Source organism: Ranitomeya imitator, chromosome 3 (genome assembly GCF_032444005.1).
Source record: "Ranitomeya imitator isolate aRanImi1 chromosome 3, aRanImi1.pri, whole genome shotgun sequence".
NCBI lineage: Eukaryota > Metazoa > Chordata > Amphibia > Anura > Dendrobatidae > Ranitomeya > Ranitomeya imitator.
Genome location: NC_091284.1, coordinates 7,444,088 through 7,460,493, shown reverse-complemented (window position 1 = coordinate 7,460,493; position 16,406 = coordinate 7,444,088). Strand labels below are relative to the sequence as shown.

General features: G+C 50.6%; 1 protein-coding gene across 6 annotated transcripts in view; it reads right to left on the bottom strand.

The window, feature by feature from the left end:
- The window catches only part of LOC138672452 (uncharacterized), a 91,035-nt gene that overhangs the window by 30,315 nt on the left and 44,314 nt on the right, over window positions 1–16,406 (bottom strand). For all 6 annotated transcript variants that reach the window (XM_069760425.1, XM_069760426.1, XM_069760428.1 and 3 more), the window contains exon 6: window positions 13,427–13,483. In XM_069760425.1, the coding sequence (XP_069616526.1) occupies window positions 13,427–13,483 (57 nt within the window). The remainder of the gene's footprint in view (window positions 1–13,426; window positions 13,484–16,406) is intronic.

The following is a 16,406-nucleotide window of genomic DNA, read 5'->3' as shown; positions in this document are numbered from 1 at the left end:
TGAGCACTTTTTAAACCCTCAGGTGCTTCACAGAAGTTTATAACGCAGAGCCATGAAAATAAAAAATACATTTTTCTTTTCTCAAAAATTATTTTTTAGCCCGCAATTTTTTATTTTCCCAAGGGTAACAGGAGAAATTTGACCCCAAGAGTTGTTGTCCAGTTTCTCCTGAGTACGCTGATACCCCATATGTGGGGGTAAACCACTGTTTAGGCACATGCCGGGGCTTGGAATTGAAGTAGTGACGTTTTGAAATGCAGACTTTGATGGAATGCTCTGTGGGCGTCACGTTGCGTTTGCAGAGCCGCTGATGTGGCTTAACAGTAGAAACCCCCCACAAGTGACCCCATTTTGGAAACTAGACCCCCAAAAGAACTTATCTAGATGTGTGGTGAGCACTTTGAACCCCCAAGTGCTTCACAGAAGTTTATAAAGCAGAGCCGTGAAAATAATAAATAAGTTTCTTTCCTCAAAAATAATTTTTTAGCCCAGAATTTTTATTTTCCCAAGGGTAACAGGAGAAAGTGGACCCCAAATGTTGTTGTTCAGTTTCTCCTGAGTACGCTGATACCCCATGTGTGGGGGTAAACCACTGTTTGGGCACACGTCGGGGCTCAGAAGGGAAAGAGCAGCATTTGACTTTTTCAACGATTGGCTGGAATCAATGGTGGCGCCATGTCGCGTTTCGAGACCCCCTGATGTGCCTAAACAGAGGAAACCCCTCAATTCTAAGTCCAACCCTAACCCCAACACACCCCTAACCCTAACCACAACCCTAATTCCAACCCTAACCCTAAGGCTATGTGCCCACGTTGCGGATTTGTGTGCGGATTTTTCCGCACCGTCTTTGAAAACTCTGCAGGTAAAACGCACTGCGCTTTACCTGCGGATTTCCAGTGTTTTTTGTGTGGATTTCACCTGCGGATTCCTATTATGGAGCAGGTGTAAAACGCTGCGGAATCCGTACAAAGAATTGACATGCTGCGGAAAATACAACGCAGCGTTTCCGCGCTGTATTTTCCGCACCATGGGCACAGCGGATTTGGTTTTCCAGAGTTTTACGTGGTACTGTAAACGTGATGGAAAACTGCTACGTAATTTTTTGGAATGTTTACGTAGAGCCGTAAAAATAAAAAATAATATTCTCAAAAATGAACTTTTCGCCCCCAATTTTTTTATTTTCCCAAGGGTACCAGAAGAAATTGTACCCCAAACGTTGTTGTGCAATTTGTCCTGAGTACCCGGATACCCCGTATGTGGGGGTAAACCACTGTTTGGGTGCATGGCAGAGCTCGGAAGTGAAGGAGCGCCATTTGACTTTTCAATGCAAAATTGGCTGAAACCGAAACGGGACGCCATGTTGCGTTTGGAGAGCCACTGATGTGCCTAAACATTGAAAACCCCCACAAGTGACCCCATTTTGGAAAGTAGACCCCCTAAGGTCTTATCTAGATGTGTGGTGAGAGCTTTGAACCCCCAAGTATTTCACTACAGTTTATAACGCAGAGCCGTGATCACATGATTTTTCGAATGGTGCTACTACTTTTGTCCACCCCCTTTTTTATGTTTGGTGTGGAATTATATCCAATTTGGCTTTAGGACAATTCTTTTTGTGTTTTTTCATTTAAGACAAATTAAATGAAGATAATAATAACAAAGAATTTGTGTTTGCAATCATTTTCAGGAAGAAACTGAGTATTATCTGACAGAATTGCAGGGGTGTCAATACTTTTGGCCACAACTGTACCAGCGCTTGCTCTGAGCAGGCACTGGTAAGCCACCTGGTACATAGTGCCGCATGTCAGCTGCGATAGTCAGCTGACACCCGGCCACGCCCCTTCCACCCCCACCCCGAGAGCGCAGCCGATCGCTATGACGTACTATCCCGTCCCTGGGAATTAAGTCCCAGGTCACCTTGACGGAATAGTACGTCATATGGGATTAAGGGGTTAATATTTGGTTGCACCCTTTGGAATAAATAACTTGAATCATATCGCCTCCTATAAGCATCACAGCTTCTTCCTCCTCTCAGTCGGGATCTTAGACTCTTCTTACAATCTGCTCCCGGTCTCATATTTCACCTTCTCCCAGCAGCGTCTGTAAGATCTCTCCACAGGGGATCAATGAGATTTAGATCCGGACTCATTGCGGACACTGCAGAACTCTGGCACTTTGTTTCCATCCATTTCTGGGGGCTTCCTCTAGTATATTTGGGGTCACTGTCCTGCTGGAAGACCATTACCCAGGACAAAATCCCAGCTTTCTGACACTGGGTACTACATCACCACCCAAAATCCTCTGGTAATCTTTGCACGAAGTCAAGGCACCCAGTGCCAGACACAGCAAAACAACCCAAAAAATCTGTGAACCTCCATCATATTTGACTGTAGGTACGGTGTTCTTTTTTAGCTTTTTTATGGTTGTGTCAGAAGATGGAACCTCCTGGGTCTGCTGCCATAGCGTTACATTTCATTCACATGTGGACGGACAGTTCGCACTGACACTGATGCCTCCTGAGCCTGCAGGACAACTTGAATTTCTTCAAAGCTTGATTGGAGCTTATCCATCATCATGACTATCTTGTGTTGCAACCTTTCATCAATTTTTCTATGCCGTCTACATCCAGGGAGTTTAGCTACAGTGCTATGGGTTGTAATCTTCTTGATTATGTTGGGCACCATGGACAAAGGAACATCAAGAAGGAGATGGAAGACTTGAAACCGTCAGATTGTTGATATTTTTTAAAAATTTTGGTTCTCAAGTCCTCAGACAGGTCTCTTCTCTTTTTTTTTTTTGCATTCTTAGTGTGGATACGGAGTGAATATCTCTTTTCTTCTGGTTTCAGATGTGATTTCCATATTGACCACACCTGTTACTTGGCACAGGTGAGTGTGAACGAGCATCACATGCGGGAAACAAAGTTGCTTACCCACAATTTTGGAAAGGTGCCACCAATTTTGCCCGGCAAATTTTGGGGTTGTGTGTGAAATGATGTCTGTTTTTATGTGTTATTCCAATACACACAAAGGAAATAAACGTGTAAATGGCTGCCCACTCTCCCCAGTCCCACAAGCTCGCTGCGTCGGGGTAATCCTTGACACTGATCTCTCTTTCCCATCACATATACAAGCCCTTTCCAAACAAGAATCTGCAAAAACCTGTAACCTCCTGCTCCGTGGCCTCACCTCTAACACTCTCGCACCCCTCCAATCTATTCTAAACTCTGCTGCCCGACTAATCCACCTGTCCCCCCGCTATTCCCCGGCCTCTCCCCTCTGTCAATCCCTTCACTGGCTCCCCATCACCCAGAGACTCCAGTACAAAACCCTAACCATAACATACAAAGCCATCCACAACCTGTCTCCTCCATACATCTGTGACCTCGTCTCCCGGTACTTACCTACCCGCAACCTCCGATCCTCACAAGATCTCCTTCTCTACTCCCCTCTTATCTCCTCTATAATAATAATAATAATAATTTTTATTTATATAGCGCCAACATATTCCGCAGCGCTTTACAAATTATAGAGGGGACTTGTACCGACAATAGACGTTACAGCATAACAGAAATCACAGTTCAAAACAGATACCAGGAGGAGTGAGGGCCCTGCTCGCAAGCTTACAAACTATGGGGAAAAGGGGAGACACGAGAGGTGGATGGTAACAATTGCTTTAGTTATTCGGACCGGCCATAGTGTAAGGCTCAGGTGTTCATGTAAAGCTGCATGAACCAGTTACCTGCCTAAGTATGTAGCAGTACAGACACAGAGGGCTAATACTGCATAAAGTGAATGAGAACATGATGCGAGGAACCTGATTGTTTTTATTTATTTGTTTTTATTTATTTATTTTTTTTAAAATAGGCAATAGGTTTTTTTTTTTCTTCCCACAATCGCATACAAGACTTCTCTCGTGCATCCCCCCTACTCTGGAACCCTCTACCCCAACACATCAGACTCTCGCCTACCATCGAAACCTTCAAAAAGGACCTGAAGACCCACCTCTTCCGACAAGCCTACAACCTGCAGTAACCACCAATCGACCAAACCGCTGCACGACCATCTCTACCCTCACCTACTGTATTCTCACCCATCCCTTGTACATTGTGAGCCCTCGCTGGCAGGGTCCTCTCTCCTCCTGTATCCTCACCCATCCCTTGTAGATTGTGAGCCCTCGCGGGCAGGGTCCTCACTCCTCCTGTATCCTCACCCATCCCTTGTAGATTGTGAGCCCTCGCGGGCAGGGTCCTCTCTCCTCCTGTATCCTCACCCATCCCTTGTAGATTGTGAGCCCTCGCGGGCAGGGTCCTCTCTCCTCCTGTATTCTCACCCATCCCTTGTAGATTGTGAGCCCTCGCGGGCAGGGTCCTCTCTCCTCCTGTATTCTCACCCATCCCTTGTAGATTGTGAGCCCTCGCGGGCAGGGTCCTCTCTCCTCCTGTATCCTCACCCATCCCTTGTAGATTGTGAGTCCTCGCGGGCAGGGTCCTCTATCCTCCTGTAACCTCACCCATCCCTTGTAGATTGTGAGCCCTCGCGGGCAGGGTCCTCTCTCCTCCTGTATCCTCACCCATCCCTTGTAGATTGTGAGCCCTCGCGGGCAGGGTCCTCTCTCCTCCTGTATCCTCACCCATCTCCTGTAGACTGTGAGCCCTCGCGGGCAGGGTCCTCTCTCCTCCTGTATCCTCACCCATCCCTTGTAGATTGTGAGCCCTCGCAGGCAGGGTCCTCTCTCCTCCTGTATCCTCACCCATCCCTTGTAGATTGTGAGCCCTCGCGGGCAGGGTCCTCTCTCCTCCTGTATCCTCACCCATCCCTTGTAGATTGTGAGCCCTCGCGGGCAGGGTCCTCTCTCCTGTATCCTCACCCATCCCTTGTAGATTATGAGCCCTCGCGGGCAGGGTCCTCTCTCCTGTATCCTCACCCATCCCTTGTAGATTGTGAGCCCTCGCGGGCAGGGTCCTCTCTCCTCCTGTATCCTCACCCATCCCTTGTAGATTGTGAGCCCTCGCGGGCAGGGTCCTCTCTCCTCCTGTATCCTCACCCATCCCTTGTAGATTGTGAGCCCTCGCGGGCAGGCTCCTCTCTCCTCCTGTGTCATCACCCATCCCTTGTAGATTGTGAGCCCTCGCGGGCAGGGTCCTCTCTCCTGTATCCTCACCCATCCCTTGTAGATTGTGAGCCCTCGCGGGCAGCGTCCTCTCCTCCTGTATCCTCACCCATCCCTTGTAGATTGTGAGCCCTCGCGGGCAGGATCCTCTCCCCTCCTGTGTCATCACCCATCCCTTGTAGATTGTGAGCCCTCGCGGGCAGGGTCCTCTCTCCTGTATCCTCACCCATCCCTTGTAGATTGTGAGCCCTCGCGGGCAGGGTCCTCTCTCCTACTGTATCCTCACCCATCCCTTGTAGATTGTGAGCCCTCGCGGGCAGGGTCCTCTCTCCTCCTGTATCCTCACCCATCCCTTGTAGATTGTGAGCCCTCGCGGGCAGCGTCCTCTCTCCTCCTGTATCCTCACCCATCCCTTGTAGATTGTGAGCCCTCGCGGGCAGGGTCCTCTCTCCTCCTGTATCCTCACCCATCCCTTGTAGATTATGAGCCCTCGCGGGCAGGGTCCTCTCTCCTCCTGTATCCTCACCCATCCCTTGTAGATTGTGAGCCCTCGCGGGCAGGGTCCTCTCTCCTCCTGTATCCTCACCCATCCCTTGTAGATTGTGAGCCCTCGCGGGCAGGGTCCTCTCTCCTCCTGTACCAGTTTTGACTTGTATTGTTTAAGATTATTGTACTTGTTTTTATTATGTACACCCCTCCTCACATGTAAAGCGCCATGGAATAAATGGCGCTATAATAATAATAAATAATAATAAACATGTGTATAACAAAACATTGTAATAATTTTCTGGGAGAAATACGTCATTTTCTGGAACATTTTCAGGTGTGCCAACACTTTCGCCATGACTGTAAATATCTTGTTTTTTCTTGTTCCAAGCGCCATAACGTTTTCACTTTCCCGCCCACATCGCCGTGTGACGCTGCTTTTTGTTGGACCATTCGTCGTTCTGGTCTCCATTCGAACTGAACAACATGGAAAAAAATTCCAAGTGCAGTGCAAAATCAGCAATTTCCCTATTTTTCAGGGTTTTTCTTCACAACCCTTGTGGGGTAACAATGACGCCCCAGCAGATTCCCCAGGACAGGGTGAATACAGCGAGACCAAAATTCAGAACTTTTGTGTTTTCTAAGATCCGTAGCTTTTACCTTTTGGGTGGATGCGGCGTGGCGAGGGCTCTTGTTCCCCCATCTTGGGGGCATCCGATGCACTGGACGCTTTTCGCTATAATTCTTATCACCATCTGTGGTTTCCATATTATTTCAGCGCCTTATAAACTTTTTTCCTTTATTTTTCCCCCCAGAGGACGGGACCCTGCGCTCTGTATACGGTGATACGATGGTGCTGCAGTATACCGTGTGGCTGACGCTCTGCTATGGGTGCGGACCCGTGACCATTACACAGGAGGACCAAGATGACAGGGATGAGGTGGTCTGGCTGCCATGGGAACCCCGTGCTCCCATTATGGTGGGGGTGGGAGCCGGTGCATGGGCTCATTAGTAATCACACTAATAAATGGCACTCAACGGCAGCGGTCAGGCGTAGGACACCGCTGCAGAGCACGCCGTGAGCTCCCCGACCCTGCCTGGGACGGACGCTTACATCAGGGGGCGTGAAATGGTTTAACAAGTTGTGCGTTTATCCCGGAGGACAGATTTATAGCACGGAGGATTTTCTGCTGTCTCAGGGAGGATCGGGATCCAGGAATCACTTTATAGAAATCTGCAGAAGATCAACTGGATATGAGAGATCCAATATGGAGACCGTCCCGGCCTGACACCGTCCTGCTGTGCGAAGCCCCCCGGGACACCAGGACCATGAGCGTTACACCCCCGACAGCGGCTCCTCCAGAGAGTCAGGGTCCGGCCATACAGCGACCAGAGACACAGAGGGGAGCACAGAGTCGCACCTCCGGAGCCTTCGAGGGCAGCTGCAGACCACCCCGGGCTCCGGCTGAGCTCAGCACTTTTATGACGCACGTCACATTTTTCTCACTCCGGTTCCCCACTCTAAGATTTCCCCCCTTTCACGTTGGCCATTTCTAGCCGTCTTGGCTATGATGGAGGACGGATAGGCTGGATCCATGCACGGGCCGTGCCGATCACTATGGCAGTGAGTGGTGATGGGCTGGGGTCAGGGTCACACAGGTCTGGTCAGGGATGTGATGGAGGACGGACAGGCTGGATCCATGCACGGGCCGTGCCGGTCACTATGGCAGTGAGAGTGGTGATGGCCGGGGTCAGGGTCACACAGGTCTGGTCAGAGATGTGATGGAGGACGGACAGGCTGGATCCATGCACGGGCCGTGCCGGTCACTATGGCAGTGAGTGGTGATGGGCTGGGATCAGGGTCACACAGGTCTGGTCAGAGATGTGATGGAGGTCGGACAGGCTGGATCCATGCACGTGCCGGTCACTATGGCAGTGAGTGGTGATGGGCCGGGGTCAGGGTCACACAGGTCTGGTCAGAGATGTGATGGAGGACGGACAGGCTGGATCCATGCACGGGCCGTGCCGGTCACTATGGCAGTGAGTGGTGATGGGCTGGGATCAGGGTCACACAGGTCTGGTCAGAGATGTGATGGAGGACGGACAGGCTGGATCCATGCACGGGCCGTGCCGGTCACTATGGCAGTGAGTGGTGATGGGTCGGGGTCAGGGTCTTACAGGTCTGGTCAGGGATGTGATGGAGGACGGACAGGCTGGATCCATGCACGGGCCGTGCCGGTCACTATGGCAGTGAGTGGTGATGGGTTGGGGTCAGGGTCTTACAGGTCTGGTCAGGGATGTGATGGAGGTCGGACAGGCTGGATCCATGCACGGGCCGTGCCGGTCACTATGGCAGTGAGTGGTGATGAGCCGGGGTCACACGGTCTTACAGGTCTGGTCAGGGATGTGATGGAGGACGGACAGGCTGGATCCATGCACGGGCCGTGCCGGTCACTATGGCAGTGAGAGTGGTGATGGGTCAGGGTCTTACAGGTCAGGTCAGGGATGTGATGGAGGACGGACAGGCTGGATCCATGCACGGGCCGTGCCGGTCACTATGGCAGTGAGTGGTGATGGGCTGGGGTCACACAGTCTTACAGGTCTGGTCAGGGATGTGATGGAGGACGGACAGGCTGGATCCATGCACGTGCCGGTCACTATGGCAGTGAGTGGTGATGGGCCGGGGTCACACAGTCTTACAGGTCTGGTCAGGGATGTGATGGAGGTCGGACAGGCTGGATCCATGCACGGGCCGTGCCGGTCACTATGGCAGTGAGTGGTGATGGGTCGGGGTCACACAGTCTTACAGGTCTGGTCAGGGATGTGATGGAGGACGGACAGGCTGGATCCATGCACGGGCCGTGCCGGTCACTATGGCAGTGAGTGGTGATGGGTCGGGGTCACACGGTCTTACAGGTCTGGTCAGGGATGTGATGGAGGACGGACAGGCTGGATCCATGCACGGGCCGTGCCGGTCACTATGGCAGTGAGAGTGGTGATGGGCTGGGGTCAGGGTCACACAGGTCTGGTCAGGGATGTGATGGAGGACGGACAGGCTGGATCCATGCACGGGCCGGTCACTATGGCAGTGAGAGTGGTGATGGGTCGGGGTCACACGGTCTTACAGGAGATTGGAACAAAACAAAATCCTCTAAACTGCATGCTCGCAAACGCCAGAAGCCTGACAAACAAGATGGAAGAACTAGAAGCAGAAATATCTACAGGTAACTTTGACATAGTGGGAATAACCGAGACATGGTTAGATGAAAGCTATGACTGGGCAGTTAACTTACAGGGTTACAGTCTGTTTAGAAAGGATCGTAAAATTCGGAGAGGAGGAGGGGTTTGTCTCTATGTAAAGTCTTGTCTAAAGTCCACTTTAAGGGAGGATATTAGCGAAGGGAATGAGGATGTCGAGTCCATATGGGTCGAAATTCATGGAGGGAAAAATGGTAACAAAATTCTCATTGGGGTCTGTTACAAACCCCCAAATATAACAGAAAGCATGGAAAGTCTACTTCTAAAGCAGATAAATGAAGCTGCAACCCATAATGAGGTCCTGGTTATGGGGGACTTTAACTACCCGGATATTAACTGGGAAACAGAAACCTGTGAAACCCATAAAGGCAACAGGTTTCTGCTAATAACCAAGAAAAATTATCTTTCACAATTGGTGCAGAATCCAACCAGAGGAGCAGCACTTTTAGACCTAATACTATCTAATAGACCTGACAGAATAACAAATCTGCAGGTGGTTGGGCATTTAGGAAATAGCGACCACAATATTGTACAGTTTCACCTGTCTTTCACTAGGGGGACTTGTCAGGGAGTCACAAAAACACTGAACTTTAGGAAGGCAAAGTTTGACCAGCTTAGAGATGCCCTTAATCTGGTAGACTGGGACAATATCCTCAGAAATAAGAATACAGATAATAAATGGGAAATGTTTAAGAACATCCTAAATAGGCAGTGTAAGCGGTTTATACCTTGTGGGAATAAAAGGACTAGAAATAGGAAAAACCCAATGTGGCTAAACAAAGAAGTAAGACAGGCAATTAACAGTAAAAAGAAAGCATTTGCACTACTAAAGCAGGATGGCACCATTGAAGCTCTAAAAAACTATAGGGAGAAAAATACTTTATCTAAAAAACTAATTAAAGCTGCCAAAAAGGAAACAGAGAAGCACATTGCTAAGGAGAGTAAAACTAATCCCAAACTGTTCTTCAACTATATCAATAGTAAAAGAATAAAAACTGAAAATGTAGGCCCCTTAAAAAATAGTGAGGAAAGAATGGTTGTAGATGACGAGGAAAAAGCTAACATATTAAACACCTTCTTCTCCACGGTATTCACGGTGGAAAATGAAATGCTAGGTGAAATCCCAAGAAACAATGAAAACCCTATATTAAGGGTCACCAATCTAACCCAAGAAGAGGTGCGAAACCGGCTAAATAAGATTAAAATAGATAAATCTCCGGGTCCGGATGGCATACACCCACGAGTACTAAGAGAACTAAGTAATGTAATAGATAAACCATTATTTCTTATTTTTAGTGACTCTATAGCGACAGGGTCTGTTCCGCAGGACTGGCGCATAGCAAATGTGGTGCCAATATTCAAAAAGGGCTCTAAAAGTGAACCTGGAAATTATAGGCCAGTAAGTCTAACCTCTATTGTTGGTAAAATATTTGAAGGGTTTCTGAGGGATGTTATTCTGGATTATCTCAATGAGAATAACTGTTTAACTCCATATCAGCATGGGTTTATGAGAAATCGCTCCTGTCAAACCCATCTAATCAGTTTTTATGAAGAGGTAAGCTATAGGCTGGACCACGGTGAGTCATTGGACGTGGTATATCTCGATTTTTCCAAAGCGTTTGATACCGTGCCGCACAAGAGGTTGGTACACAAAATGAGAATGCTTGGACTGGGGGAAAATGTGTGTAAATGGGTTAGTAACTGGCTTAGTGATAGAAAGCAGAGGGTGGTTATAAATGGTATAGTCTCTAACTGGGTCGCTGTGACCAGTGGGGTACCGCAGGGGTCAGTATTGGGACCTGTTCTCTTCAACATATTCATTAATGATCTGGTAGAAGGTTTACACAGTAAAATATCGATATTTGCAGATGATACAAAACTATGTAAAGCAGTTAATACAAGAGAAGATAGTATTCTGCTACAGATGGATCTGGATAAGTTGGAAACTTGGGCTGAAAGGTGGCAGATGAGGTTTAACAATGATAAATGTAAGGTTATACACATGGGAAGAAGGAATCAATATCACCATTACACACTGAATGGGAAACCACTGGGTAAATCTGACAGGGAGAAGGACTTGGGGATCCTAGTTAATGATAAACTAACCTGGAGCAGCCAGTGCCAGGCAGCAGCTGCCAAGGCAAACAGGATCATGGGGTGCATTAAAAGAGGTCTGGATACACATGATGAGAGCATTATACTGCCTCTGTACAAATCCCTAGTTAGACCGCACATGGAGTACTGTGTCCAGTTTTGGGCACCGGTGCTCAGGAATGATATAATGGAACTAGAGAGAGTACAAAGGAGGGCAACAAAATTAATAAAGGGGATGGGAGATCTACAATACCCAGATAGATTAGCGAAATTAGGATTATTTAGTCTAGAAAAAAGACGACTGAGGGGCGATCTAATAACCATGTATAAGTATATAAGGGGACAATACAAATATCTCGCTGAGGATCTGTTTATACCAAGGAAGGTGACGGGCACAAGGGGGCATTCTTTGCGTCTGGAGGAGAGAAGGTTTTTCCACCAACATAGAAGAGGATTCTTTACTGTTAGGGCAGTGAGAATCTGGAATTGCTTGCCTGAGGAGGTGGTGATGGCGAACTCAGTCGAGGGGTTCAAGAGAGGCCTGGATGTCTTCCTGGAGCAGAACAATATTGTATCATAGAATTATTAGGTTCTGTAGAAGGACGTAGATCTGGGGATTTATTATGATGGAATATAGGCTGAACTGGATGGACAAATGTCTTTTTTCGGCCTTACTAACTATGTTACTATGTTACTATGTTACAGGTCTGGTCAGGGATGTGATGGAGGTCGGACAGGCTGGATCCATGCACGGGCCGTGCCGGTCACTATGGCAGTGAGTGGTGATGGGTCGGGGTCACACGGTCTTACAGGTCTGGTCAGGGATGTGATGGAGGACGGACAGGCTGGATCCATGCACGGGCCGTGCCGGTCACTATGGCAGTGAGAGTGGTGATGGGCTGGGGTCAGGGTCTTACAGGTCTGGTCAGGGATGTGATGGAGGTCGGACAGGCTGGATCCATGCACGGGCCGTGCCGGTCACTATGGCAGTGAGTGGTGATGGGCTGGGGTCAGGGTCTTACAGGTCTGGTCAGGGATGTGATGGAGGACGGACAGGCTGGATCCATGCACGGGCCGTGCCGGTCACTATGGCAGTGAGTGGTGATGGGCCGGGGTCACACAGTCTTACAGGTCTGGTCAGGGATGTGATGGAGGACGGACAGGCTGGATCCATGCACGGGCCGTGCCGATCACTATGGCAGTGAGTGGTGATGGGCTGGGGTCAGGGTCTTACAGGTCTGGTCAGGGATGTGATGGAGGACGGACAGGCTGGATCCATGCACGGGCCGTGTCGGTCACTATGGCAGTGAGTGGTGATGGGCCGGGGTCACACAGTCTTACAGGTCTGGTCAGGGATGTGATGGAGGACGGACAGGCTGGATCCATGCACGGGCCGTGCCGGTCACTATGGCAGTGAGAGTGGTGATGGGTCGGGGTCACACGGTCTTACAGGTCTGGTCAGGGATGTGATGGAGGACGGACAGGCTGGATCCATGCACGGGCCGTGCCGGTCACTATGGCAGTGAGTGGTGATGGGCTGGGGTCAGGGTCTTACAGGTCTGGTCAGGGATGTGATGGAGGTCGGACAGGCTGGATCCATGCACGGGCCGTGCCGGTCACTATGGCAGTGAGTGGTGATGGGCCGGGGTCAGGGTCTTACAGGTCTGGTCAGGGATGTGATGGAGGACGGACAGGCTGGATCCATGCACGGGCCGTGCCGGTCACTATGGCAGTGAGTGGTGATGGGTCGGGGTCACAGGTCTGGTCAGGGATGTGATGGAGGACGGACAGGCTGGATCCATGCACGGGCCGTGCCGGTCACTATGGCAGTGAGTGGTGATGGGCCGGGGTCAGGGTCTTACAGGTCAGGTCAGGGATGTGATGGAGGTCGGACAGGCTGGATCCATGCACGGGCCGTGCCGGTCACTATGGCAGTGAGTGGTGATGGGCTGGGGTCAGGGTCTTACAGGTCTGGTCAGGGATGTGATGGAGGACGGACAGGCTGGATCCATGCACGGGCCGTGCCGGTCAATATGGCAGTGAGAGTGGTGATGGGCTGGGGTCAGGGTCACACAGGTCTGGTCAGGGATGTGATGGAGGACGGACAGGCTGGATCCATGCACGTGCCGGTCACTATGGCAGTGAGTGGTGATGGGCTGGGGTCAGGGTCTTACAGGTCTGGTCAGGGATGTGATGGAGGTCGGACAGGCTGGATCCATGCACGGGCCGTGTCGGTCACTATGGCAGTGAGTGGTGATGGGCCGGGGTCACACAGTCTTACAGGTCTGGTCAGGGATGTGATGGAGGACGGACAGGCTGGATCCATTAACGGGCCGTGCTGGTGATGGGTTGGGGGTCACATAGTCTTAGGGGGTCTGTATTCAGGGGTCTGGGGTTTCTGGATTTCCTCGCATATGGTTACGGGGGCATCTGCTTATGACATATGCTGAGACCATGCTCCCGTCCATCACACACTCACCTGCTCCGTCGTTTCCCAGCTTCTTAACGTCATCTTCACGTTCAGGATCCTCAGGATCTAGAAGGCGACAAACAGAAAAAATTATTAGTAAAGTTACAGCAATCACCGACGCTGCAGGATCCAGCACTATCTGTCGTCCACAGCACGGGAAAAATAAGCCATCGCACTCCCACCATCACAGAAGGGGCCTTGGTCAGCTAATATAATGCCGGCCAGCCCCCTTCACGGCATCTGAGGTCACATACTAACATTGGAAACTGCCGCCAGAGACTCTGCAGGAAGAGGGAGGAGCTACAATGAGATCAAGACTCATATACTGAGCTCTACATAACCCCGCCCACATCACTGACTGGCCGCTGTCTCTGTATAACCCCGCCCACACCACTGACAGGCCGCTGTCTTTATAACCCCACCCACATCACTGACTGGCCGCTGTCTCTGTATAACCCCGCCCACACCACTGACTGGCAGCTGTCGGTATAACCCCGCCCACACCACTGACAGGCCGCTCTGTATAACCCCGCCCACACCACTGACAGGCCGCTCTGTATAACCCCGCCCACACCACTGACAGGTCGCTGTCTTTATAACCCCGCCCACACCACTGACAGGTCGCTGTCTTTATAACCCCGCCCACATCACTGACTGGCCGCTGTCTCTGTATAACCCCGCCCACACCACTGACTGGCAGCTGTCTGTATAACCCCGCCCACACCACTGACAGGCCGCTCTGTATAACCCCGCCCACACCACTGACTGGCAGCTGTCTGTATAACCCCGCCCACACCACTGACTGGCCGCTCTGTATAACCCCGCCCACACCACTGACAGGCCGCTCTGTATAACCCCGCCCACACCACTGACAGGCCGCTGTCTTTATAACCCCACCCACATCACTAACAGGCCGCTGTCTTTAAAACCCCGCCCACACTACTGACTGCTGTATTCATAACCCCACCCACACCACTGACTGGCAGCTGTCTGCATAACCCCGCCCACACCACTGACTGGCAGCATTCTGCATACACTGTGCATAGGCAGAAAGCTATCAATCAGTGGTTGATGGCAGGGTTATACAAGGCTCATGAATATGGAAGATACATGTCAGCAGGTTTACAACGCCTCTAGTGATAATCTGCTGTTAAAACTGCAGCAAGCAGCCTCATAAGTGACACATCGCTGGAATCAGGGTTTCCACCCCTACATCAAGCTGCTCTCACCTGATGGAGCAAAAATTTGGTGTCAGCTTCACTTTATAACATCCCTGGGGGCATCGGAACATAACTTTCAATTGCAGATATCTCCTGTAACTGGTAGATTTGCCCCAGTTACAGGGGAATTCAGCCTCCTGCCTGCAAAGCAGATGTGAGCAGGTGATCAATGGCCAGCGGCTCAGACAGCGCTGCCGGGACTTCCTATATACTGTACAGACAGCGCCGCCGGGACTTCCTATATACTGTACAGACAGCGCCGCCGGGACTTCCTATATACTGTACAGACAGCGCCGCCGGGACTTCCTATATACTGTACAGACAGCGCCGCCGGGACTTCCTATATACTGTACAGACAGCGCTGCCAGGACTTCCTATATACTGTACAGACAGCGCTGCCGGGACTTCCTATATACTGTACAGACAGCGCTGCCAGGACTTCCTATATACTGTACAGACAGCGCCGCCGGGACTTCCTATATACTGTACAGACAGCGCCGCCGGGACTTCCTATATACTGTACAGACAGCGCTGCCAGGACTTCCTATATACTGTACAGACAGCGCCGCCGGGACTTCCTATATACTGTACAGACAGCGCCGCCGGGACTTCCTATATACTGTACAGACAGCGCTGCCAGGACTTCCTATATACTGTACAGACAGCGCCGCCGGGACTTCCTATATACTGTACAGACAGCGCCGCCGGGACTTCCTATATACTGTACAGACAGCGCTGCCAGGACTTCCTATATACTGTACAGACAGCGCTGCCGGGACTTCCTATATACTGTACAGACAGCGCTGCCAGGACTTCCTATATACTGTACAGACAGCGCTGCCGGGACTTCCTATATACTGTACAGACAGCGCTGCCGGGACTTCCTATATACTGTACAGACAGCGCTGCCAGGACTTCCTATATACTGTACAGACAGCGCTGCCGGGACTTCCTATATACTGTACAGACAGCGCTGCCGGGACTTCCTATATACTGTACAGACAGCGCTGCCAGGACTTCCTATATATTGTACAGACGCTGCCAGGACTTCCTATATACTGTACAGACAGCGCTGCCAGGACTTCCTATATACTGTACAGACAGCGCTGCCGGGACTTCCTATATACTGTACAGACAGCGCTGCCGGGACTTCCTATATACTGTACAGACAGCGCTGCCAGGACTTCCTATATATTGTACAGACGCTGCCAGGACTTCCTATATACTGTACAGACAGCGCTGCCAGGACTTCCTATATACTGTACAGACACTGCCAGGACTTCCTATACACTGTACAGACAGCGCTGCCGGGACTTCCTATATACTGTACAGACAGCGCTGCCAGGACTTCCTATATACTGTACAGACACTGCCAGGACTTCCTATATACTGTACAGACAGCGCTGCCAGGACTTCCTATATACTGTACAGACAGCGCTGCCAGGACTTCCTATATACTGTACAGACAGCGCTGCCGGGACTTCCTATATACTGTACAGACACTGCCGGGACTTCCTATATACTGTACAGACAGCACCGCCAGGACTTCCTATATACTGTACAGACAGCGGTGTCGGGACTTCCTATATACTGTACAGACAGCGCTGCCGGGACTTCCTATATACTGTACAGACAGCGGTGCCAGGACTTCCTATATACTGTACATACAGCACTGCCAGGACTTCCTATATACTGTACAGACAGCGCTGCCAGGACTTCCTATATACTGTACAGACAGCGCTGCCAGGACTTCCTATATACTGTACAGA